At 32.8% G+C, this 27,718-nt stretch overlaps 1 protein-coding gene across 2 annotated transcripts in view; it reads left to right on the top strand.

Moving 5' to 3' along the window:
- Window positions 1–27,718, top strand: part of LOC114326579 (uncharacterized) — a 131,629-nt gene that overhangs the window by 99,510 nt on the left and 4,401 nt on the right. For both annotated transcript variants that reach the window (XM_028274982.2, XM_028274981.2), the window contains exons 5-6: window positions 19,323–19,465; window positions 26,442–26,622. In XM_028274982.2, coding sequence (XP_028130783.2) covers window positions 19,323–19,465; window positions 26,442–26,622 — 324 coding nt within the window. The remainder of the gene's footprint in view (window positions 1–19,322; window positions 19,466–26,441; window positions 26,623–27,718) is intronic.

Below are 27,718 nucleotides of genomic sequence, written 5' to 3'. Positions count from 1 at the left end.
TAAGCTATTAACAAATTTTCAGCTTGCTATTAATCAACTTTTTTTTGGTACGCGGGATCCAGGGCTGGTATTAAACGAGAACAAATTCTGGTTTCATGCCTGTCTGTCCGCGAATATAACTCCTCCGTTATTAATGCCTGGTTGCACCAACAGATGTTAAGCTTATAAACGTACCTTAAGCTTAAATATAAATCCTTATGCTGGAGCCACACTGGCGTCTATTGCCGTTAATTATCGCATTATTTTACATATTTCTAATGCAAATAATGCGATAATTAATTAACGGTATTAGATGCTAGTGTGGCCCCAGCATTGAAATATAAGCTGAACTTAGCTAAGCTGGAGCTTAAGAGCTGTTGGTGTAACTAGGCATATAAAAGATAGAATAACAAATTAGGTGTCGAATGAAAGCTTATGGTATTAAATGTAAGAAATTTGACCTCGGACTTCCAGTTCCAAAGTTGCAACCAGAAGTTAATGTTTTAAAGTCGCCGAAATAATACAAGCGATATATTACTCGACGCGCCTGAGAAAGAAGAGAATAAATATATATTTCCTAGAATGCATTCCATCAATGTGTATCTGGTTACAAGTAGTTCCGTCATCTGAGACCCACTTAGTTACTTTATGAATGTTTTTCCTCCAGAACTGTGTGGGTTTTACTACCATATTGTTAGCTACAGCAAATTTTGCTAATCGTGAACCGTTATCATTAATGGTGGTATCGTATAAACTATGGGTGCCAATCACTGATCTTACACGGTCTTCATTGCCTAGTTTGACATTGAAATTAGTACATAGTCTTTGAATACTGTTGAGCTGAATAGGGAGCTTGCATAAAATTTTAAATTCGAAAAAAATGCTATAAATCACAACAAAACATACTTTAAAATTTATATCAAAGAAAAAAAGTTGTTTTTATTTAAAATCCAGAGAAAATTAAAATTATAGCATCCAGTCCAAAACGCGCCCTCATTGGTCGTGACGTCATAAAGTGAAAAATGGTCTAGGTCCACTCATTTAATAGGGTTTTTAATTCACAGTCATTTGTTTCGAGCTTCTGTCATGTGTCGTATAATCGGTGTATATTAGTATTATACACAGACTATACAACATATGACAGAAGCTCGAAACAAATGACAATCGATGAAAAGCCCTATTCATTACGTTTGATATTGGTTTACTTGTTGTAGTCATTTTATGGTATATTTCAGATTTATAAATCTTTAGATAGTTGCTGTGAACTATATATTTCAAAATATTTTAGTGTTTTTGTTAAGACAATTTTTTTTAGAATGACCGAAGAGGGTTTTCTATAGGACAGTCTGATAACTTACCCATTATGAACATTAAACTTTATTATTACGATTTATTTATTTTAATTTTATAGTAAAAACAGTCCCAGAAAAAGATTGTGTAGGTAAATATTATTCAATCTGTAATGTACATCTACCAAAAAATACAAAAGTTCTATTTTCTTTGTGTTCAAAATTCACTTGATTTATTAAAAAAAAACTATTAAGCACACAACAGATATTAAATACTTGAATTAAAATTTTCTTCACATACATGGAGACCTTGCGAATGAACTAAAATGTCTTTAATGTCCTTTAAACATGTATGTAACCACTTTATTAAACTTTGTTTCTTGTGGACTGGTAATCTAATAAATATTTTATTGGGGTTTTAATGGTTGTACTTTTAAACAACAATTATAGTATTTACTTTTATTTTCCATAGTAAACAAACACAAAATTTAATACATCTCTTCAAAAACTGTATGGACACGCGCCAACTCATAACTTTTAATGACAAAAATTTTCAAATCAAAATGTACACCGGCCAATTCGTAACTTTTGTATTACCTGACCTGCCAACTCGAAACTTTCTTCAGGTGAATTTGAAACCATTGATTAAATTTTATACCTTAAATCTAAACCGAATGTTTCTTGGCTTGCTTAAAAACATTATATTTGTATTATATTATGTATTTATAAAAAATAGCAAAAATTGAAATATCTTAATAAAATAATTGAAATTTCCATCAAGTATAGCTCTACACGAGCTTGGTTTTTATCAAGTAATTGTAAATTCAATATTTAGATGTTTATGATAAATTATTTAATTTCATCTGATAATTTAAAAGCAAAGAGATTTTCCATATGTTTATTTCAAGTCTAAAAGATCATACCTTTATTTAGTTACGAATTCACCGGTAGTTGATTGGTTACCGAAAAATTACCTGAGGGCCACAGTTACCAATTGGCCTATAATTATAATGGGGGATTAAAATAGTTACGAATTCACCGGGACCCAACTGTATCAGGCAAAAATATAAACAAAATGGTTTATATGGTTTGTTCAACAGTAATTGGTTTGAGTTCAATTAGTGCCATCGTAAATATTATTAAATTTATCTGACCTGGCCCATTGTTAAGACCCACCCGGAGCGATAAGCCACCGAGGTAGACAGAGTTGGTCTTTTGCAATTAACACTGACTAGACGGTACTCCCATAATAAAGCCTAAAATAAATTTTACCTGAAACCGGGCCTTTTATACTATTATCGGTTAATCCGTGCTGTTTATAGTGGTAACTAATTGAACTTAACCATTTACTGTTTAACATACCATACTTTCATACGAGACAGGAGCTCTGTCATTACAGAATATAACTTTGTGACGTCACAAGTTTTCGCGCGCTTTTTCGATCGTATAAAATGATTTAAATACCTACACAGAAGATTTTAAATTTGTATTGCTAAGTTATTATGAGTTTTTGAAGCATGAAATTGAGCATTATTATGTAGTAAAACAAAAATGTGCAAGTTCCCTAGTAGGTAGGTAGGTATATATGATTTTTACGAATAGGCTTTTTGTACATAACTATTACCGGTTAGTAGGATCAATCTACTTGTAACTACTCTATCAAGTAATCTCAAATCACTTTCTTTAATGTCAAAAGCAAATGAAATGTATTGATGCCATTACATTATTACACATACTTTCATAAGCATACAGCAGTAACAAACACCTGCTAATCATTACCATACGTTCACCAAACTCGTTGCAATAAAACGTAAAACCCAACTAGTAACTGATATATTATGAATTATGCCTACCTCATTTTAGATGCTAATGAGGGGAATTACGATTCGGAAAACACAAAAACAATTTAACCTTTATGAAGAATCTTGAAGTTCACGGAGAATATCAAAACACAAAATGGAAAACCCAAATCCGAATATGTAGAATATAGTAAATAGTGCAGTAGGTGTAATATTTTGCATCTATTTTTAAACTTTTTGGATTCATTCATTGACTATTATTATTAATTGCTTGTTATTTGCTAGTAATGTTTTAATAATTACATGGGAATCTTCCACGAGTTGTTTTTCAAAATAATTTGTTGCTACAAGATTCTGAACATCAGGGCCCCCGCTACCATATGTGCAAAGTGTGCAATGCACACGGGCGCCATCCTTTAGGGGCGCCAAAATCCAGGGTCAAACATTGAAAAATAATTTGCAAAAAAAATAAAAATTAATTTTAAAACAAAAGTTAAGAAATTAAATAGTATTAGGTATAAATACACACGAAGCATATTTAAATTAAGTGACAGCGATCTTTTAAAACGTTGTTATGTTCTTGAGGAATGACTGATAGATCAGGATATGAAGGATAGGTATAGACTCCAATGATTTGTTTAATGAAATTAAACAGTTATTTTCATTACCTGATGTAAACGTAACCAAACGATACCAAACGTAAGCATTTCACTAAGAATTCTTTTGACATTACCTGTATCTTTAGTTGCTGAGGAGCGATATTTTTCAAAGTTAAAAATCATTAGGACAATGCTTCAAGAACGATTGCCTGGGCTAGCAATATTAGCAATTAAACAAGAAATTTTTGATGGTACGTATAAATGTTAGAGGTGTAATTGGTGAATTTGCAACAGCAAAGTCTCAGAAACTCAGAAAATATCGCTACTTACTACAATCATTGATTATAAACTACCCATGTGTAGTTATTAATCAATGCTATAATAGCCCAGTAAATGGAAGAGAAATACGGCGATATCGTGTAATTTTCGGGGTGACCATGACCAACGAATTGCACGAAAATTTGGATGTAGGTTCAAGGTTCTACCCTTACCCTCCACTTCAAAGTTGGACTTGTGTCGTTGCTTACTTTTCCTTAGGGGGTGAATATTACCACTTCTCGATGGTGAAAAAATGTAGGTTTAAAGTAAGTCCAAAAACTAAGTGTTTGATTGAAAAATATTGTTACCAAAAATGTAGCTTATAAAAAAAGAAAAAATGGTGTACCTATTCAGGAAGTCTAAAGACCTAGTAAAAGCAAAATTGGAGCTTATGAGAAAAACGTTCTTATTCGTCAAGTTCCAAATCGAATATTTCAACGTGAAATAACCAAAAAAATTAAGCACTTTTCGGGGAAAACTCATTAAAACTTATTATGACTTCTAAACTTCAGTTTTTTGCTTTATTTCAAGCACCTACCTATCGACCTACCTTCTAAAAAATAAATAAATAAACATGAACCCAAATGCCTAAGGGGCACCAAAATCCTTTTTTGCACACAGGCGTAAGCAGCCCTTACAGGGGCACTGCTGAACGTTATGTAACTACATAGATACATAATGTGGCAATGTAGAATAGTCAAATTAAATGCTTACAAACAACACTTTATAACAAGACAACTTTATTTGTTTTTATCCGCATTGATACCTCTATGGAAGGTTGTCACTGTCACTCCATCTTTTGGTGATTTATCTCTTATTATTTTGACCACACGTGTCTCACCCATTCTGCTTATGTGGGTATTCCATTCTTTTTTTCTACTTAGTGTCCACCCGTTTATACACTGTTATTACATTTTCTTCTAATGACTTCACTCCTCTTTCGATCTCAGCGTATTTCCTGTAATTCTTCTCAGTACTAATTAACTCAGTAGTTGTTTTAGCAGGTGTCACTACGGCATCCATATCGAGTTATTTTGTCGTGATTCGAAACTAGGAGGCTTGGTTTGTTTCTGTTTCACTTCTTTCAGAGATAGCCATGTAGGGTGTTTCATTAATAAATTGTCCATATAGTAACAGGAGAAACCTTAGCACAAAATACGAAGATTTAACCTAAAACACTTAAATAAAATGTGGTTCCTTACTGAGTTACAGGGTGTTTTATCTAAAAATTTAAAAATTATTTTTGATCAGCATTTTAAAACTATTCGACGTATCCTTTTCATACTTGGGAGAAAGTGCGACTACTATACACTTTACTAAATTATGATAAGCAAACGTTTCTAGCTGCTACCAGAGGCGTACGACAGGGGATAGTAAATGGTTGACCCTTCTAAAATTCTACGCCACTGGAGGAATTACTATTTTAGTGCCATTTTTAGATTCTCCAATACTTTCTACGTAAATAATATACTCTGCATTGGTAACGATAAAGTCATTAGTTTTCGAGATATTTGAAGTTAAATATGAAACGGCACAGTTATTTTGATTAATTAAATTTATGATATGATTCATATCATTAAAATTCAAAAACTATTTGTACCCAGTACTTTCAAACTATTTGGCGTATCCTTATCATACTTGGCAGAAAGTGTAAGTACTGTACTGTCTACTAAATTAAGATAAACAAACGTTTGAAATTAAAAATGAAGCGACACAATACATTAATCAAAATAACCGTGTCGTTTCATTTTCAAAGATCTCGAAAACTAATGACTTTATCGTTACGAATGAAGAGTATACTATTTTCATAAAAAGTATTGGAGAATCCAAAAATTGAACTAAAATAGCAATTCCGCCAGTGGCGTAGAATTTGGAAAGGGTCAACCATTCACTCTCCCCCGTCGTACGCCTCTGGTAATAGCCAGACACGTTTGTTTAACATAATTTAGCAGATTGTACAGTACCTATCCTTTCTGCCAAGTATGAAAAGGATACGTCGAATAGTTTTAAAATTCTAAGCAAAAATGGTTTTTAAATTTTTAGGTAAAACACCCTGTAACTCAGCAAGGAACCACATTGATTTAAGTGTTTTAGGTTAAATCTTCGTATTTTGTGCTAAGATTTCTCCAGTTACTATATGAACAATTATTAATGAAACACTCTGTATACACTCATAAGAAACTAGTAAGGGTGTTTATGGCGCTATCTGAACGAACTGAAATTTAATACGTCTCTTGATTTCGTTTTACGGCGAATTCTTCTATATTAGTTTTACCCCTAATTGAGTATCGAGACCAAGCTTTCGTTGGAATTTTGCCACACTGAATTAGGCAGAAAGTGAGGTGCAAATTATAGACCACCCCGTTTCTTCTTTCACTCAGCATTCGTTTGGTTTGCAAGTAATAGAAACCACGAATGTGTAACCAAAAACTTGGCCTCAGTAGAGGTTTTATTTCTCTGGAAATAAAACTTCGAATTGTTTTAGGCAGATGTCGCTACGGAATTCATATCGAGTTATTTTGTCATGATTCGATATTAAAAGACTTGGTCTGTTTCAGTTCGTTCAGAGATAGCCATGCCATATATGCACTCTCTGATTATCTCTAATGATAGTGAAACTACACTAAATTTACAATCAAGGTGCAGTAGAAATAAACAAACCAAGACACGTTAAATGCTACTAGGAGCACTCCCGAATCATAATTTACAATGTATATACATTGTAAATCCCAAATCATGATTTCCAAAGTTTATACATTGTAAATTATGATCCGGGAGTGCTCCTAGTAGCATTTAACGTGTCTTGGTTCGTTTATTTCTACCGCATCTTGATTGTAAATTTAGTATAGTAAGGGTGTCTACGGTGCTCTCTGAACGAACTGAAATATAATATGTCTATTGATTTCGTTTTAAGGCGAATTCTCTTGTACATTGAAGAGTTTTATGGTACCATTATGGTATTTTTAATTAGTTATTGTGTTCTTAGATCTAATTATATTTATTTCTGGTAATTCCAACGGCGTAACCAGGATGATCCTAAAGGGAGGGGGTTACAACTTCAAACTGACTTGATTTGTAAGCAACACCTTTGAAGATATCCCAATGATGGGGGTTATAACCCCCAAAACCACCCTGGTTATGCCTATGGGTCATTCTTCATGTTAATTTTATTTTTTGATATCTACAATTGTCTTAATGATTTTTTCTTGAATTTTCTTGAGGTTTCCTGTTCAACGTATAATGTTCGAACATTAAGCAGGACTATTACCAGCAATAGCTTAAAAAAATTATATCAGGGGTGCTATGGGCAATAAGTACTCTTCGCATACAATCATTTACCTTTATTTCTTCAATGCCATTTCCCATGCAAACTGGAATTCCCCTACGGATTTTACTATAACGCATATTTAAATCTATTTTTAATCTTTTCGAATTCATTCATAAAAAGATAACTGTAGTATTGTAGTAGTATCGGAAATATCAAACATCAATATTGTTTAAAGGAATTCCCTTGCTATGCTATTTATAGAATTACATATTTCTCATTATTTATAGTAAACAAAATGGGAAAGTTGTAAGAATTCTATATAATTAAAGGTAGGTATAAAATAGTATACATATAGATTTAAATAAAACTGAAAATTTTTTATCTTTTAGTATCTTTATTTTTTAGTCGCTACGGATAAATGCTGACGATGCGTTTTATAGCTCTTTCGTCATCTCCAACTCTATCTCTCTCTATCTCTTTCTCTCCCTCTCATTAGACATTAACCTTTATCCAACCACTCCGCGTTGGTTGTAAAAGCGAATGCTGGGCTCACTTGAAAGGCTTCGGCTAGCTCTCTTAAGGTACTTATCCATTAGGTTGATGCTCCGTGTGGCTGCTCGACATAGTGGATAGTGGATACGTTGGTGCTCGCCCTCGGCGATCCAATCGGTGGCGGTTTATAATGTAGAGGAGCGCATCCCGTATCCATTCTATCAGCTACACGGAGCACGGAGCACCAACCTAATGGATACGTACCTTCAGGTGAAGGATCGTTCCTGCATAATGAGGAAATTAGATAGGAAAATATAAAAGAGAATTAATTCACTATCCACAAGGAAAAAGTTTTCCTGTAGTTGGCTGTATCCCATATAATACAAAAAACGAATAAAATGCTTTATAAAAGGTATATATTTAAAAATCCCTAAAAAGGGCTACACCACAGAACTAGTTTTCGATTGGATGACCAATCATCATCAGTGCTTACGTGATCTAACATGCTAACCACCAAAATACAATATTATAAAAATATATGGATAAAAACCCTTTAAAAATGATCCGTCAAGGAAACATATAGATGAAATATGTGAACTGAAGCATGGATGTTCAAAATATTCCACCTCTAGGTACCATCTGAGCTCTGGCAAGTGCCACCAGACAGTCAATATGTGCGAACAAGTCGATTTAGAGCTCAGATGGTACCTAGAGCCTAGAGCATATTACATGGAATATTTTGAACATCCATGTTTCAGTTCACATATTTCATCTGTTTCCTTGACGGATCACTTTTAAAGGGTTTTTACCCATATATTTTTATAATATTGTATTTTGATGGTTAGCATGTTAGATCACGTAAGCACTGATGATGACTGGCCATTCAATCGAAAACTAGTTCTGTAGCCCTTTTTAGGGATTTTTAAATATATACCTTTTATAAAGGATCTTAGTCGTTTTTTTTTTAATTCACTATATTTATTAATTTACAAAAAGCACTCCAAAACCCTTGCCCATGATATCATGGTTTCTCTGGTGCTATACTATCTTCATTAAAATGTAGCGAGCACTATCCAGATGTAAAAGAGAACTCCTACTAGTCCAGGGCGCATCTGTTTTGAGATGGACGTTGAGAGGTGACTCAATTTTTTTTTTTGAAGAAATTGCTTGAAAATGACTCAAATAATAATATTTGAGTTATCCTCCCACTCAAAATGGTCCGGAACATTGTTTAAATAATCAAAATGTCAAAATATGAAGGAAAAATTCGATTTTTTTATTGGTTTTTTGATTATAACTTTAAAACTATTCATTTCTGAGAAAAGTTGTACTGACATAAAAGTTGCGTAATTAAATTTCCTACAATATATAATTGGTCACAAATTTAAAAAATAGTTACCCTTGTTGCAAAATAGCAATAATTGCGAAAAAAATCCATACAAAAACAAGTATTGGCATTTTACATTTTTCAACCATTTGTGCTACACTTCGGACCTTCATATTTTACCCAGAAAAACTTTATGATATAGTAAAATAACACTGCAAATTGGATTAAGATCGGTTTAATAGATTTTGCAAAATAAATTTTGCAATCCAGCTTTCACAAAAAAAAATTCATTTTTTTTTAAATGTTGCAGTACTCAAAATAAAGCAGATAGCAAGTTGATTTTTTTTTGCTTATAGAAGTGTACTGTACCTTTCATTTGCAATTTGCAAAATTAAAATCGATTAATTACCACGACGTCAGGAAATGTTTTAAATAAACATTAATTTTTGATGCTACGCGCAGGACAGCGGTGTTCTATTCACACAAGTTGATTTCCACCAAAATTTCTTCCAACCTTTATCTAATATATTATTTTCTTACTCTATATTTTGCTGTATTTTAATATTTTAATTCCACAAAAATCAAACTAATTTTATTATTGTTTGTGAAATATTGTTTAAAAAATTGCATATGTTTAAAAATAATAAACTATTAAAGCTAAAATATACTATAAAGTTAAAATATATGAACAAAGAAAGTTTTTGCTAAGAAAAGTGTTATTTCAAAGGATAGAGTATGTGTTTTTATTTTGCAATAAACACATTTATTTATTTATTTCGAAATGTAATAAAAATTAAAATGTATCAATCATTATCAAAGGTCATTGGAATGCCCAATCAGACCAAACTATCCGCTGTCCTGCGCGTAGCACCAATATAATTAATATTTATTTAAAAATATTCCTGACGCCGTAGTAGTTAATCGATTTTAATTTTGCAAATTGAAAATGAAACGTACAGTACACTTCTATATGCAAAAACAATTTCAACTTGCTACCTGCTTTATTTTCAGTCCTGTAACATTTTGAAAAACTGAATTTTCTTTGCGGAAGCTGGATTGAAAAATTTATTTTGCAAAATCTATCAAACCGATCTTAATGAACTTTACAGTATTGTTTTAGTGTATCATAAAGTTTTTCTGGGTGAAATATGAAGGTCCTTAGTGTAGCATAAATGGTTGAAGAACGTAAAAGGCGAATACTTGTTTTTGTATGTTTTTTTTTGCAATTATTGCTATTTTACAACAAGAGTGACTATTTTTTAAATTTTTAATCAATTCTATATTGTAGGAAATTTAATTGCACAACTTTTATGTCAGTACAATTTTTCTCAAAAATGAACACTTTTAAAATTATAATCAAAAAATGAAGAAAAAAATCGAATTTTTCTTTCATTTTTTGACATTTTGATTATTTAAACAATGTTCCGGACCTTTTTGAGAGGGAGGATAACTCAAATACACTCTGGGCCAAAATTAACGGGCCACCTTAAAAATAGGTCATTTTTGATGTCTTATTTCGCCTAAACCTGTTGTCTAATTTAAGTGATTTTTTAATGTGTTATAGCCTTATTCTTTGGCAATATCGTTATAATAATATTGTTGCTAAACAGGTAGATTTTCATTGTATACCGGGTGTACGAATCAAACTGCGTTTTTTTCTTAAAGTTTGCATTACCTTGTGGAATATTTTAGCATTTGTAGAATACTTAAATTAAAACCTAACTATAGCCTCATGCTTTCTCAACATTTTGTTTTTTGATTGATTCGCTTATGTTGGATAATAAAAAAGTTAGGTGCTTTAACAACTAGACATGTTTTTTATCAATACAGGGTGTTTTTAAAAAATTTTGGAAAATTTTAAGCGGTAATTCTGCATGAAAAAATAATGACAGTTTGCTTCATAAACTTATGTCCGCAAATGCTTCGTTTCCGAGATAGGGGGTGTTGAAATTTTTTTGACAAACTGACGATTTATTTATTATGTACTTTAAAACCGGTTGAGGTATGCAAATGCAATTTAGTGGGTTTTATGACGTAGTTATTGCATATTTTTTGACATACAAGTAAGAATTTAATTTTCACCATTGGCGCCCCTACGGGTAATATGATGGCTCATTGCTCATATTACCCGTATGGGCGCCAATGATGAATATTAAATGCTTAATTGTATGCCAAAAAAGGTGCAATAACTACATCTTAAAACCCACCAAATTTCATGTGCATGTCTCAACCGGTTTTAAAGTAATAAATAAACTCACCTACAAAATTAACCGCCCACCTTTTATTTCTTTCAATTTGTAGAAATTGTTAACCTTGGACCACATTTTATGAAGGATACGGTGAAAACTAACTCCGCGGAAGAGAAATAATAATTTAAAAAAAAAGTCGTTTGTTACAGCAAAAATACAATGAAAAAAATCTTCGAAGAAAATTCAAATTAACAATATTTTGGAAATAAAAGTCTAATTGAAAAAAATTGGGTATCAATAATGAGTGTTGCCGCCTCTAGCCCTTAGGACTTCTTGGAGCCGGTTTGGCAATCGAATCATGTTATCCTGGATATCATATTGGGGGATATTTTGCCACTCCTCTACCGCAGCTGTCTTCAGCTCTTCAAGGGATGCAGGGGCTGGTACTCTCGCTCTTACCCGTCTTTTGAGGTTGTCCCAAATATGCTCAATTGGGATAAGATCGGGACTGTGTGCTGGCCATGTTAGAACTTGAATCCCGACTTCATTAAGGTACTCACGGGTAGATCTTGCTGTATGACAACGTGCATTGTCATGCATTAGTCTGAAGTTATCATCAATGAATGGTGCAAAAGGCATGACATGGTCTTGGAGAATTTCTTGCACGTATACTTGGGCATTCACACTGCCTCTACCGGACACAACAAGATCAGTACGCGCTTTGTAAGAAATACCTCCCCAAATCATTATTGACCCTCCTCGGTAAGCCACTGTTTCGGTTATAGCCCATGGAGCAAACCTTTCATTTTGACGCCTATAGACACGTTGGCGTCCATCTGGACTTTTTAGGGCTATTCTGCTCTCATCTGAGAACAGTATATTCTTCCATTCCGCCATAGTCCAGTTAGCATATTCTCGCGCAAAATGAAGTCTAGTCCTACGGTGTTGTGGGAGCAGTTGTGGTGCGCGAGCTGGACGGAAAGCCCTCAAGTTTATTTCTGACAGTCTTCTTCTAATCGTTTGTCTACTCACACTAACGTTTCTCACATCAAAAAGAGACCTACAAGCTTCAGGAGCGGTGCAAAAGCGATTTCTCAATACTGTGGTGGCAATGAAGCGGTCATCTCGAACTGAAGTACATCGTTGTCGGCCTTGACCTGGCCTGTGGTTGTACGATCCTGTCTCCCGAAATCGTATGATGGCATTTTGTACCGTAGTTCTGGATAAATCGAGCGTACGGGCGATATGACGTTGACTGTAACCAGCATCTGTTGGAGCGAGTGGCATTTTTAAAATCACAAACAATAAAATTTATTATAAGCACTAAAATTTTAACTTAAACAATATTCGCTCACAATGATATGAAATTACAGGGATTGTTCAAGAATTGTTGTTAACACGGAAACAGATTTGCAACAATGTCGTACAACGACTATATGTCAAAAATCTTTCAATGACACAAATTTAGGAAACAAACTGTCACAGATAATGTAAAAAAAACAATAATAAAGGTGGCGGGGTTAATTTTGCTGGTGAGTTAAATCGTCTGTATTAATGAAAAACATGACTAGTTGTTAAACTACCTAACTTTTTTATTATCCAACATAAGCGAATGAATCAAAAAAGAGAATGCTGAGAAAACATGGGGCTATAGTTAGGTTTTAATTTCAATATTTTATAAATGCTAGAATATTCCACAGGGTGATACAAACTTTAAGAAAAAATCACTGTTTGATTGGTACACCCGGTATACAATGAAAATTTACCTGTTTAGCAACAATATTATTATAACGATATTTTTAAGGAATTAGGCAATAACATATTAAAAAATCACTTAAATCGGAGAACAGGTTTAGAAGATATAAGACATCAAGAATGACCCATTTTTAAGGTGGCCCGTTAATTTTGGCCCAGAGTGTATTATTATTTAAGTTATTTTCAAGCAATTTCTGCAAAAAAATTTGAGTCACCTCTCAACGTCCAAATGTACTAATATTTTTACAGATGCGCCCTGGTCTATACTGTTTTCCTAAATATTAAATGGATTTGATGGGACTGCCATTGTTTTCTTACATGTTGGAAGTATTTGATTGCACTGCTGCATATTACAAGGATTAGGTATATGGTACCTACTGCTCTTGTTTTCTTACATATTAATATTAGATGAATTTGATGGGACGGTTGTTGTTTTCGTACATACTAAACAAGTGTATTTGATGGGACTGCTTCTTATACCGGGTGTCCACTTATATTTTCCCCCATTTTAACTGCCTATACGCTCTGAGCTTCGCTGGTGTCGCTCCTAGCGGTTCTAATTCAACTTTCACCGGTAATTTTTAAATTTATTATTTAATTGTTATCGCTTAATATTTTACAACGCAAAAAAATAATTAAATTGTAATCGATTTTTTTTAAGATTTTGCTAATCATTTTGACGTTCTATTGATAAAATATGAATTTCTTACTTCGGATACTTTCACAATTATCGTGTAGATGGCGCCAAGATTGATAGATTGATTTATAATTACATATTACGGAACATTAAAAAAACTTAAATTCAGTATTTAAAACGTAAGTATATTTAAGTTAAAAATATATACCACAGCTTTGACCAACTAATATTTTTTATAATTAATGTTTTTAATTTTAATTTTAAATTAATCACTTTGACATTTATGTCAAATTTCCGGCAAAGGTTTACAGACTTGTCACTACTGGCGCTCGCGAATTTGTAAATATCCCCTCTACGTACGAGCTCACAGCGTATAACTTCTAAACGGCTCAAAATAGAAATATGCGGTTTTCGCTGAAATGTTTTATTTTAGTAAAAGTTTTGTCTGAATTGATTGAATTTTTTATATCGCTTTCAAATACGTAAAACAAAATGGCAAATTTTTGAAAGAAACCTTGTTGACTTTTTTTAATGGAACGCCCAGTATATTTTTTTGAAAATTGAAAGAAAGGTCATTCACCTATCCAGCGATATAAAGTTTTTCAAAATCGGTTGTCAAATCACTGAGTAATTAATTTTTAAAATGAGAGGTGCAACATGGATATTACATACCTAATAACATAACTAAGCAAATTGATATTATGTTATGTGATTTCCACATTGCATCTCTAATTTTAAAAATTAATTGCTCAGTCATTTGAGAACCGATTTTAAAAATTTTTATATCGCTGGATAGGTAAATGAACGTTTTTTCAAGTTTTTTGGTAAATGACCATTTTTTATATCGCTTTTAAATACAAAATGGCGGAATTTTGAAAAAAAACATTGTTGACTTTTTTTATTAAAACACCCAGTATATTTTTTCGTAACTTGAAAAAATAGTCATTTACCTATCCAGTGATATAAAAACTTTTAAAATCGGTTATCAAATGGCTGAGAAATTAATTTTTAAAATGAGAAATGCAATGTGGAAATCACATAACATAATATCAATTTGCTTATAATGTTATTTAGGTATGTGATATCCACGTTGCACCTCTCATTTTAAAAATTAGTTACTCAGTGATTTGACAACCGATTTTAAAAAACTTTATATCGCTGGATAGGCGAATGACCCTTCTTTCAATTTACAAAAAAATATACTGGGTGTTCCATTAAGAAAAAGTCAAACAACGTTTCTTTCAAAAATCCGCCATTTTTTTTTCGTATTTGAAAGCGATATAAAAAATTCAATCAATTCAGACAAAACTTTTACTAAAATAAAACACTTCAGCGAAAACCGCATATTTCTATCTTGAAGCGTTTAGAAGTTATAGGCAGTTAAAATGGGGGAAAATATAAGTGGACACCCGGTATATTAGATGGATTTGATGGGATAATTATGGTTTTCCTACATATTAGAAGGATTTGATTGGACTGCTATTATTTTTTTACATATAAATAGTAGACAATCGGAATATAGAAATAAGAATTAACTTGTTCGATGCCCATACCGTAAACAGACCTCAACTGAGGTGCCCAACTCGTAAAGGTTCATTTAGTAACGCAATACCACCGCCGATACTCTTGCGTTATCGGTACCCTCGAAGAATTCGTCGTGCCGACACACTGTCGGCGTGGGGCGTGGTCACCGAACCTGTTAAACAGCATGTTTAGTTGTAGGAAAAGGGTGTCGTAGGTGTTCAGTAAAGAAATACATCAAAAAGGATATGCAACAAAGCATATCTTATGTTTATCTGTAAAGCAGAAGTAAAAGTCTTTATTAATGCTTAAACATCTTAGAATAGGAGCATTAAAAGCAAATAGTGCTTCTCTTGCACCCACACTGTCACGGAAGCTTAATTGCGTCTAGTACTGTTGAGTATATCGTATTGCATTTAATTGTTAATTAACATGTGTGACAGCACTAGTTGCTCAGTAGTCGTTTCATTAATATACTGTTATGCTAGCACCAGCGAACACCTAACCATCCAAAATCAAGTGGTAGAATTGAAACAAAAATACAAATATCTCGGTCATGAAATCAGAATAGGCAAGGACAATCAGACCTGCGAATTTCAACGACGAATAACACTTGCTTGGGCGGCGCATGGTTTACTAAGAGGCATCTTTAAGAGCAACATCCCAATAGCCATGAAACGAAGACATTTGACCAATGCGTTCTTTCTATTATGACATATGGAGCGAAACTCTCCCGCTCACAAAAACAACAGCACTAAAAATGCGAGTGGCACAAAGGCGCATGGAAAGATCGATTCTCGGCGTGACAAAAAAGACAAATTACGGAACCAAGACCTAAGGAAAAGATCAGGTATCACTGATGTCGTCTAACGTATAGCCAAGCTGAAATGGAATTGGGCAGGTCACATAGCGAGACTGAAAGACTCAAGATGGACCAGAAAACTAATTGACTGGCGGCCAAGAGAAGACAAACGCAGCAGAGGACGACCAACAACAGGCTGGATGGACGACATATAAAATGGATTTCCAAGAAATGGCAACAAGACGCACAGAACCGTGGAGAGTGGCGAAAAATGGGAGAGACCTATGTCCAGCAGTGGACAGAAGAGGTTGCATGATGATGCTAGCACTAGTGCCTATGATCGACATGTGTTCGACAATCTAATTCCCGAGAAACGGCACTCGAAGAATCTAGGAACCTGTCGAACGAGTCAACGTTCACTAAGAGACTTCAATGAAAATTCCAGATTAATAGTGCAGCCGATATGTGAAACAATTGTGCATTTAATGATAGAAGTATATAATTCGGACCACATATACTACACATATAAAGGTTCAAAATTAGATGGGAGGCCATCTCAGATTTTGCCTTTTACAAAAATGGCGGGAATTCAAAATGGCGACTATACATTGTGACTAATAGCACGATAACTTTTGAACGAGACTTCATATTTCAACCAAATTTGGTATATAGGTTCTTTTTTTGATGTATAAGATCGAGGTTTTGAACCGGAAGAATCGGTTTACCAGAAGTTGTGTTTTTCCCTGGTTTTTACGTAAAAATATGCTGTTGTTTTGTTCAATTCTTTCACTCTGTATGTATTAATTTTTCAAAAAGTTAATACGACCATTGAATAGAGCGTAAAAATATTTTTTAGGAAATATTTTTAACTTTTTAGTTATGTTAATTACCATTTAATAAATGCAAAACGTATCTTCACATGTACCTATATGCGGCAGATTCGTGCAAATATTATAAGAATTATTGTGCATTTAATGGTAGAAGCATATAATTTGGATCACATATACTACACATATAAAGGTTTAAATGTAGATACGAGGTCATCTCAGTTTTTGTTGCTTTTACAAAAATGGCGGGCATTCAAAATGGCGACTATACATATGTGACTAATAGCACGATAACTTTTGAACGAGATGTCAGAATTCAACCAAATTTGGTATATAGGTTCATTTTTTGATGAATAATATCGAGATCTTGAACCAGAAGAATCGGTTTACCAGAATTTGTGTTTTTACTGTTTTTTTTATGTAAAAATATGTTGTTTATTTTTCAATTCTTTCACCCTGAATATATTAATTTTTCAAAAAGTTGATACCGGCGTTGAAAAGAGCGCCGATATATGTATAGTCGCCATTTTGAATGCCCGCCATTTTTGTAAAAGAAACAAAAACTGAGATGGCCTCTTATCTAAATTTCAAACTCTATATGTGTAGTATATGTGATCCAAATTATATGCTTCTATCATTAAATGCACAATAATTCTTATAATAATCAACTATTTATAATGGAAAATAAGCCACAATTTTACAAAAAAAAAGAGATTTTATTAACGTTTCGAAGCCCAAATCGGGTTTCGTTGTCAAATACAAAATACTACTAAAATAAACAAAAATGTTGTTGCTAAGTAAAAAAATTCTTCTAATAATTTATTTAATCTGACTCATTTATATTGGCAATTCAGACGTATCTTATACATTTTAAAGTAGAAGACTTTAAAATGATATCGTCAATATTTATGAGTTGCGTTCCTGGAACGACTTTACTAAAAGATAGTTCATTCGATTACATGAAATCATTCCCAACTCAAGAATATCCGTCACAAAAAATATCATAGCATGTGATCTGTCTTTAAAAAGACAACCAAATGCAACGATGACAGTAAAATTCTCGCGTTAGAGATTCCATAGTAAATCACGAGGGAAAACCAGGAAAACCAGGAAAAAACCAGGAAAAAATCTCGTGATACTATCCCGACATCGTAAGTATTTGGTCTTACATTTAATTTACTTTCAAAAAACTAATACCAAATTCTGACTTTAATATGTTTAAATTATAAATAATATTAATAATACATAAATATACAATAAATAATACTAAAATATAAAATTTGTACTAACTCGATACGTTATTGATTTACTAATCGTGGTATTTTCTTTCTATTGACTTCCTCTTTCAGTATGGGTAACCACATCCTACTGCATTCTACCGAGGAATTTGCGACACAATTGGTTTCATTTAGCACAATTGTGTCGCAAATTCCTCGGTAGAATGCAGTAGGATGTGGTTACCCATATTGAAAGAGGAAGTCGATAGAAAGAAAATACCACGATTAGTAAGTCAATAACATATCGAGTTAGTACAAATTTTATATTTTAGTATTACTTATTGTATATTTATGTATTATTAATATTATTTATAATTTAAACATATTCAAGTCAAAATTTGGTATTAGTTTTTTGAAAGTAAATTAAATGTAAGACCAAATACTTACGATGTCGGGATAGTATCACGAGGTTTTTTCCTGGTTTTCCCTCGTGATTTACTATGGAATCTCTAACGCGAGAATTTACTGTCATCGTTGCATTTGGTTGTCTTTTTAAAGACAGATCACATGCTATGATATTTTTTGTGACGGATATTCTTGAGTTGGGATTGATTTCATGTAATCGAATGAACTATCTTTTAGTAAAGTCGTCCCAGGAACGCAACTCATAAATATTGACGATATCAGTTTAAAGTCTTCTACTTTAAAATGTATAATATACGTCTGAATTGCCAATATAAATGAGTCAGATTAAATAAATGATTACAAGAATTTTTTTACTTAGCAACAACATTTTTGTTTATTTTAGTAGTATTTTGTATTTTGACAACGAAACCCGATTTGGGCTTCGAAACGTTAATAAAATCTTTTTTTTTGTAAAATTGTGGCTTATTTCCCATTATAAATAGTTGATTATAAAAATGCCACAAGGAAATAGCTTCAGAATTCTTATAATATTTTTCGCACAAATTAAATTATAAATTATAAATGCACAATTCTTATAATATTTGCACGAATCTGCCGCACTATAACAAGACAAACAAAATAAATATAAAGGACAGTTTAGATTTTAGAGTTAGTCTAAAATATAAATTTTTAGTGTCAAGTAACAACTATATATCTTAAATTAATTGTGTTTTTAGCGTGTGTTAAAAAACTGAAAATAAAAATAAAACAAAAGTTCAATGCTCTGATTTATTAATGCTGGGTCTCACTTAAACTGCTCATAGAGTTAAAATGATACGTTTTCTTTATTATTGTAATATATTTGATCAAATTTAAACTTACAATTTCAACATTTTAGTTAAATTGTACAGAACAGCAAGTATCCAGCCAAAATGAAAAAATTGTCGAATTAGAAGAAAAATACAAAATGATAGAGAATAATCGTCATAATATGGAATCCAATTTCAAGAACAAACAAAAGGAACTAGAGGCAGTCCAAGAGTAAGAGATTCTTTCACATATTTATTATAAGCGGGGATCGAGATCAAAATTATAATTGAAAACTGGGCAGCCAATAATTAAAGGTTAAGAAATGCTGTCATACTTATAGGGAGTGATCTGTGTATACTCCTATATCAATTTAAAATTTAATCTTCTTATTACGGTACTCATGGCTATCCTAACTTTGCTTGCTGCTATTCGGAATAGTCCGGTTGTAGATGTTTCCACTTTTCTTTCTCAGGTTTTGAAGCCAAAATATTCTTCTTCCTGGTCCTTTTTTTCCAAATGCCATGTCCTGAAGAATGAGTTGCAACAAGACATATTTCTGTTCATTCTTCATAACATGGCCAATAATATATTTTAGTTTGCGCTCTTTGATTGTGTTAATAATCTCGGATTCCTTGCCCACTCTCCGTATGACCTCAACATAGTCACACGATCCACCCAATGCCGGTTTATCCACTACGTGCTTGGGGCGGGCGCCCAGGGGCACGGGGCCCGTTCCTTTTATTTATAAAAAAATAAAGACGTTAAAAATAATCTACATATTCTCCGAAAAAAATCTCATGCCCAGATACGCTAATACACTGCAAAAGCCTATGTTCTATTGTTACATCTCTTCACGCCTATGCACAGTGGCGTAGCCTAGCCCCACAGGGGCCCTGTGTCAGTATTTGTGGAGGGGCCCTTTTCCAAAAACTACAGAAAATTGTCAGATTTAGCTATGTCTCGAATTGTATCCAAAATAATCGCATAAACGGAGTTTTTTTAGTTTCTAATAATTTCATTTTGAATTGTGGGGCTTAAATAATAATAGGTATAATTGACTTTTCGGCTTTAAAATAAGTTCTTTTAAAATAGGAACAAAATAAGTTCTTTTAAAATGGTTAAACGAAAGACAAAAATAGATATACATACATCTAATTTATAGAGATTAGGTATTCTCGAAAATGCCAACACCCAAACAATAGGTACACACTCTTTCAAACATTCAACAGTAAAGCGCTTCAAAAAATTGCAATTTGACATTATACAGTGGCCTCGTAAGGCTAGCAATCCACTTGCGATTTGTAGTCGCGGCGACAAAAAATCGGTGTCGCAGAAAATTTAGAGTCTAGAAAATTAGTCGCTGTTTTCAGAATCGCTAATTGAATGCTACAAGGGTGTGACATCAGCTTTTAGATGTTTTTTACTCTAGATAAAGAAGAAATCAAGACGTCAATTAATACTTTATGCGAGAAACATAAAAACGATGTTGATGAAACCAAAGAGAACTTGCATACCTAATGAAATTACCCATTTTGTAACGTTATGCCAAAATTTGAATAAACATATAATTTATGAAAAATTTGATGTCATCCAGGATGTAAAGGCAACTTTTCCCAATAACTTAACTTTACTGCAAATTTATTTGACGCGTCAGGTGAGCGGTCTTTTTCGGCTTTAAAAAGAATAAAAACATATTTAAGGTCAAATTTGGGTCAAAAAAAACCTAGACGCATATTATCACTATTGTATATAGAGAATGAAGAACTGGAGAAACTGAATTGTGATAATATTATATGGCAGTTTGCGAATGCTAAGTCAAGAAAAAAGTGATCTAATTTTTGTCTTTATGCGAATATGTTTTTTTTTGCTTGTCATGTGTTGTTTTGTGAAACTTTCTGTTTTTGATTTATGTTTTTAAAAGTATATTTTGGATTATTTTTTATGTTTGCTATTCTTCTTTCTTGTTTAAAAAAAATTACTTTATGGATTTTACAATAAACCGTTATAGTTAATGCATGTGTTGTCTTATTAACAAAACTGACAACGAATAGCAATGAAGGGGACCCCTAAACCTCCAGCGCTCAGGGCCCGAAGTTAGGTTAAACCGGCACTGGATCCACCCATGAAATTCTTTTGTTTTTTTGAAGCGCTTACTGACTATCATGCATGAAGTAGTGAACACGGTTAAAAGGCGTAAATTGGAATACTTTGGTCATATAATGCGTCACCCACAAAAATATGACATACTTCACCTTGTCATGCAAGGTAAAATAATGGAAAAAAGAAGTGTGGGCCGCCGTACAACTTCTTGGCTTAAAAACCTACGCCAATGATTTGGGAAAACTAGCACTGAACTATTTCGTGCGGCTGTCAATAAGACAATGATTGTTAATATGCTGGGAAACATGATAGCCAACGATCGACAAGCGGTCTCGGCACCTTAAAGAAGAAGACGAGGGGTACAGTTACAACCAGCTTTGGGGTATTTTTACAGTTACATATATTGTATTAAATAAGTTGTTATCCATTTTATTCCCTCTTCATCCATAAGCTTTAGGAATTCTGCACAAAACTTGTCAGGCTTTACAGCTTTACTATCTTTAGTTTTTTTAATAGCTGACGTGACTTCTTCAATGGTAATTGGGGCTCCTGTTTGGCATTCCCTTTCTTCAATCGTATTCTGCCTTTCATCTGCGAAAGTTACTTCCATATATTTCACGTTGTAGTGGTTTACCTTGGTTATCTGCAGAAACACCCAACTATTCTAAGCACCCAACCATTCTAAACACCCAACTATTCTTCAACTCTTAATAAGCCTCTAGCTTCTTTAACAATTATGCAATTTAATCTAACAGCAATAAAATTCGATATGATAATAACTGTGCATACTATATCTGATTTCTTGAATTGTTTCCGGCCGTACTACTACAGCCGTCTTATTATACATCTTCCTTGACATACTAATCTTCGAGATTTCGGCAGATCTGCTATGCATAAGCTCTCAGCCAATAACCATTTATTCTTTTATTTGGCATTGGTTATACCCAGATCTCTTGTATCAAGGCTAAATGGAACATTACCATAGCTGTTTTACTGTGCTAACGGTTCGTGTGTAAAACCCTGAGTGCAGTCATTGAGACCTATTTGCGGCAGAGACAGAATCGGCCCCATTGTTCTTAAATCTGACCATAATGTCTCTCCATCGCATTCGTGGGCATCCTAAAGGGCGTTCTACCTGTCAGGGCTTCCTCCCAGATTAACTTGGCAAGGCGGATATTAAGGAGTCTATGGACATAACCAGCTCATCTTAGGCGTTGGGATTTAATTTCTTGGACTTCTTCTGAGGATTTTTCTCCCAAAAACATTTACATTTAAGTTTTCTTTCATTTGGTTTGGTTGCACACCTGAGCCACAGCATAGAAAACGCAACAGCAATGACACACTAGAAGGCGGGAAGAGTTGCGCACTATTACTGCGCAGATCGTCGGCCATTGTTCGCGTAGTACCAGACAGTGTAGAAAATCGACAGTGTTGCCGATTTGTAGATAATTATCAGATTTACTTAACTTTTATGACATTTTGATAATAAATATTTTTTAACATAATTTTATACGTATGCCTGTGGGAATTATGTCAAGAATTATGGGACATAACACAAAATATTGACGATGAATGGCGATTGTATTGTTAATCTTTTTCAGAAAATATTTAAAAAGAATCTCTTACACACGTTGGGTCAAAATTCTGCTAAGCACAACATAGCTCCCATGCCGGGCCAAGACTATATTCATCCAGAGTTCATCTGCTCTCTGGAATCTCTGGCTCTGGCTCTCTGGCATTTGGATCTCATTTATAAGCTAGTTGTGGTGTGACTGTCTGGTAATTTGCCGGGTGAGCGTCGTCTGGGTGTATATATTTATGTGTTTTTTATGTTGGCATGTGTGAATGAGTGTGTCATATTCAGTCAGCAAATCTAAAGGCGACCACATAACTGCTTTCCGTATATAAAGTTCTCAGTTCATCCGCGGATGTTTATTTGCTTATACTTTAGTACCTTTTTCACACCTGCCCTATTCTCAAGGACGTTCACACTGGTGTTCACCTGCACTATTCAATATAGGACGTTCCCTTTTAGCTATTGGGACGCGCCGCACAGTGTTCAAAATTGAAGGAAACGTGACCGTAAGTACAAAAAAAAAAAATCTGAGAATGCCGAAATTAAGGGGTTTGTTTATACTACTCATGATGCAACTTCTCAGCAAAAATTGATTTTTTATGTTTGTTAGGGCCAGATGTATTAATTATCAAAAGTACAAAATTCAATATAATTTTATACATCAAATTTAAATTCTCAGAGGCTGCCTTTTACTTTGATTATTACTTCATTTATGTGGACAGCTAATATAAAAGTAATTATTTGAGATAAAAGTTCATACTTTAAAGATTAAAATAGCATAGTTAGCTTCACGGAAAGGTGATTTTGATATAATCGGCTGTCTCAAAACAATACAATTTTTGATAAAATTAATGTTTGACAGCGTATTACTTTTATTGTGCCATCTTGTGCCACATTAAATCCTTCACTAAATGAAAGATTATAATGTAAGGAATAAAAAAATATATAAGACAAACTGCGCAAAGGTGCGCACCTGAGTAATGGACCTGAGGTCTGAATTAATAATTGCACTCGTACACGTATTGTTTACATGTATGTCAAACACATGTTATTTGTTAGGGTTACGAAAAGAGATTTTAGTTTTGATGAAGTAGTGTTATTCCTCAATAGAGAATATTAATACTCTCTATGTAAATAACATACTCCTCATTCCTAATGATAAAATCATTAGTTTTCGAGATATTTGAACTTAAACAAGTAACGGCACAAATATTTTGATTAATGCATTGTGCTGCTGAATTTTCAATTTCAAATATTTCGAAAACATGATTTTATCATTATGAATGAATAATATACTCTTCAGTCTTAAGGCTATGGGTACATAATTCGCAAATATTTTACGTGTATCCCTACTTTTTCTGTCTTTACACGGCAAATTACGTGTAGTAAAATTACACTGGTGTGGATATGTAAACATTACTAGAATGTCATTCTACTTGAAAATGTCATAATTAATTTAAAGAGATGGCTTTTGAATGTTCTTGGATAACTGTTATTTTTATAATTGCAAATTATTAATTCAGTTAATAAATGTGATAATTTTTTCACTAACTATGTTTTCAGTGATTGTAATAATTTATTTGTACAACAAAAACTAATAATCAATCGAGAAAAGAGGAAAAGTGTTAAAGTGATTTTTTAATAATATGTTGTTATTTTGGAACGCTTACAATTTTGAACATCTCTAACAACAAAATACTTGGATCACAGGATATATCTGATGTATTCTCTGCTTGGATCTTTCACAAATAATACACAATAAATAACTTTTTATTAAGTTCACGTCTTAAATCAATTATTTATCAAATACACTATATATCAATAATATTTAATCAATTTCTCAAAATATTCCCGATGCAATGTCAAATATTTAAAATTGTCACTGATTGTCAGTGTCTGACTGACAATATATGCTGACAATATTATATTCGGTTGAGTGCGTTGTAAGACAAAGACAGATTTGGAAAATATTACCACGGCATTGTGTTCATTTTTTTCAAATCCTGAAAAAACCAATAAATATTTTTGCAAAATTTAAACGCAGAATGAAAGACTAACTTATTACCGAGGGCCGAAAGTCCCTTAGAATAAATAAAAAGTTTATTTTGAATGAGATATTTGAATTTAAAAATCACACTAAATTTTCTCTTAGTTTTTTCACCCCTGTAACTTATTAAAATAAACATTGTAGAAGTTCTCAGGGACTTTCGGCCCTCGCTAATAACGTAATCTTTCATTCTGCGTTTAAATTTTTCCAAAATACTTATTAGTTTTCTCAGGATTTGAAAAAAATGAATCCCCATTTGAATAGCATTGCAGCCGAAAATACGTTCCGATCCTCTTAACGATAAAATCATTGATTTTAGAGATATTTGTAGTTTAAAATTAAGCGGCACAATACATTAATTAAATATCTGTGCCGTTACATGTTTAACTTCAAATATCTCGAAAACTAATGACTTATTGTTGCAAATGAAGTGTACGTTATTTACATAGAGAGTATTGGAGAATCGAAAAATTGCGCTAAAATGGCATGTCCGCCAGTGGCGTAGAATTTGGGAACGGTCGACCATTCACTGTCCCCTGTCGTACGCCTCTGGTAATAGCCTGAAACGTTTGTTTAACATAATTTTATAGGGTTTACAGTACCTACACTTTGTGCAAAGTATGAAAAGGATACGTCGAAAAGTTTTAAACCACTGAGCAAAAATAGTTTTTAAATTTTTAAATAAAACACCCTGTAACTCTGTAAGGAGCCACATTTTAGTTAAGTGATTTGGGTTAAATCCTAATATTTTGAGGTCTAGAATCTACAACTCAAAGATTGGACATTCTTAATGAAACACCCTGTATAACGATATTTTTTAAGTAATTCACCCTCTAATGAAGGGATGACAACTAAAAAAAACGACCCCTATTATATATATATATATATATATATATATATATATATATATATATATATATATATACTCTTTATATGATATAATACGTCAAATATTCCAAGTTTTCAGATAACTTTTACAGTTTAAACAAATTTAGTTTCGATCACGTTTTGACCAATGTTGAACACTGTGCGCCGTATCGGAGATCAGAACTTTTCCATCCAAATATATCCTGCGTGAAGTCCCAATAGGTTTAGAGTCTCCTCCAGACAGTTTTAAACCAGGGCGGTTCCAATTTATTACTCGCTATTCATCCATCGTTATTAAATTTTGCAAGCTTAAAGTTCTCTTCAGTATTTGAAAGTTCTTGTTTTAATAATTGTTCTAAGAATGTAAAGTTTTAACGTACCATATTTGCAATTGTTGTTAAATATGATGCAAAAAGACTGTTCACAAATAAGAAATAAATTATATTCTTTGAAAAATGCATTATGTATATATTTCAACCACAAAAATGTAATGATAAAATATATTGCAATTGTATTTAACATAATTCATTGAAATCACATATTTGTGCTTGTGGTATTATTTGACAATAAGACTATTTCAAAATATTGCTCAACATTAACCTTATATTTTTTCTTAGGCAATACCAATTGGAGGTAAAACTAAATGATTCCTTAAAAGACAGAATGGCCAGTTTAGAAAATACAAAAGTTGAATTAGAACGTCGCGTTAAAACTTTGGAAAACGAATTGATGGTATATATAGATGGTATAGAAAATCTAGAAGACGAAAATATTATGATAAGGGAAAATCTTGCCGAGGTAAATCTTGAAGTATTGCCGGTATGCGGCAAAATAAACAGTACCTACTGAACTGCGTATGCCTCAAATTTGTATGTGTCATGCGCCGAAACGTACTGAGTGGTTTGTTTCCGAACGTCGTTATATAAGGGCACGCCAGGTTTCCTCAACCTTATCGGCAGAGTCTACGAGAAGTGTACCGTAAATTGAAGCTGTAATTACAAAAAAAAAGGAATATGTATGTCTTTGTACTCACTTCCCACATAACAATGATGTTCGCATCATGTTCTAAGCATATACTACCAACATTCGTCGGAGTATATTCTTTTTAGTATATGTGTAGTACAAGCATAGCATCTACCTTAAAAAACATTCTAAATTTCATGTTCTTTGCATATACTTCAAAGTATATTCTCGTACCGAATATACTAAGTATATTCGTGTACGTAGGATCTCGGAATATTCGTAAAAGTTTATTCTTAGAATATACCTTTATCGAATATTCTTAACACATACTTATAAGTACATTCTTAACACATACTTATAAGTAGATACTTTTAAAATATCTTAAAAATAATTTGTATGTATAGGAAGTATAATATTAGCCTTATAGATTATCAACTTCGTTATATTTTAGAATACATAATTAATAAAATTTATGTATGTAGGTAGTATTGGACGAATTTCATTTCAAAATTGTTGTAGGGTAAAAAAGTTTAAACATTAATTGTATTAACGTTTACATAGATACTATTAAAAATTCGTTTTCATAATTGAAATGACTTTACCATTTCGAGTTTATCATGAATCATTAGTATTTTTACATCCTTGGAATTTGAATTTAGGTACATTCAATTCAATAGGCCATTTCGCAGAACCAAAACGTGCCAAACTGCACAACCAAAGCAACCAAAGGCTTTGGCGTTGCCAACCGTCGAGTAAGCTTTTTCCGCCAACTTACCTTAAAAATTCCCACTTTTATAAAAAAAACTTCCCTCCTGTTTACAAAATCTGAGAAGATATGTTGAATTATTTTCAAATATTTTGATTTTTTCTTAATATTTTACAATTTGGACTGGAACAATAATTCCCTTTTGAGTTAACTTTTTCCCTTTAT

Source organism: Diabrotica virgifera, chromosome 3 (genome assembly GCF_917563875.1).
Source record: "Diabrotica virgifera virgifera chromosome 3, PGI_DIABVI_V3a".
Lineage (NCBI taxonomy): Eukaryota > Metazoa > Arthropoda > Insecta > Coleoptera > Chrysomelidae > Diabrotica > Diabrotica virgifera.
The sequence above is the reverse complement of the archived record's forward strand: the minus strand, read 5'-3'. Positions and strand labels throughout refer to the sequence as shown.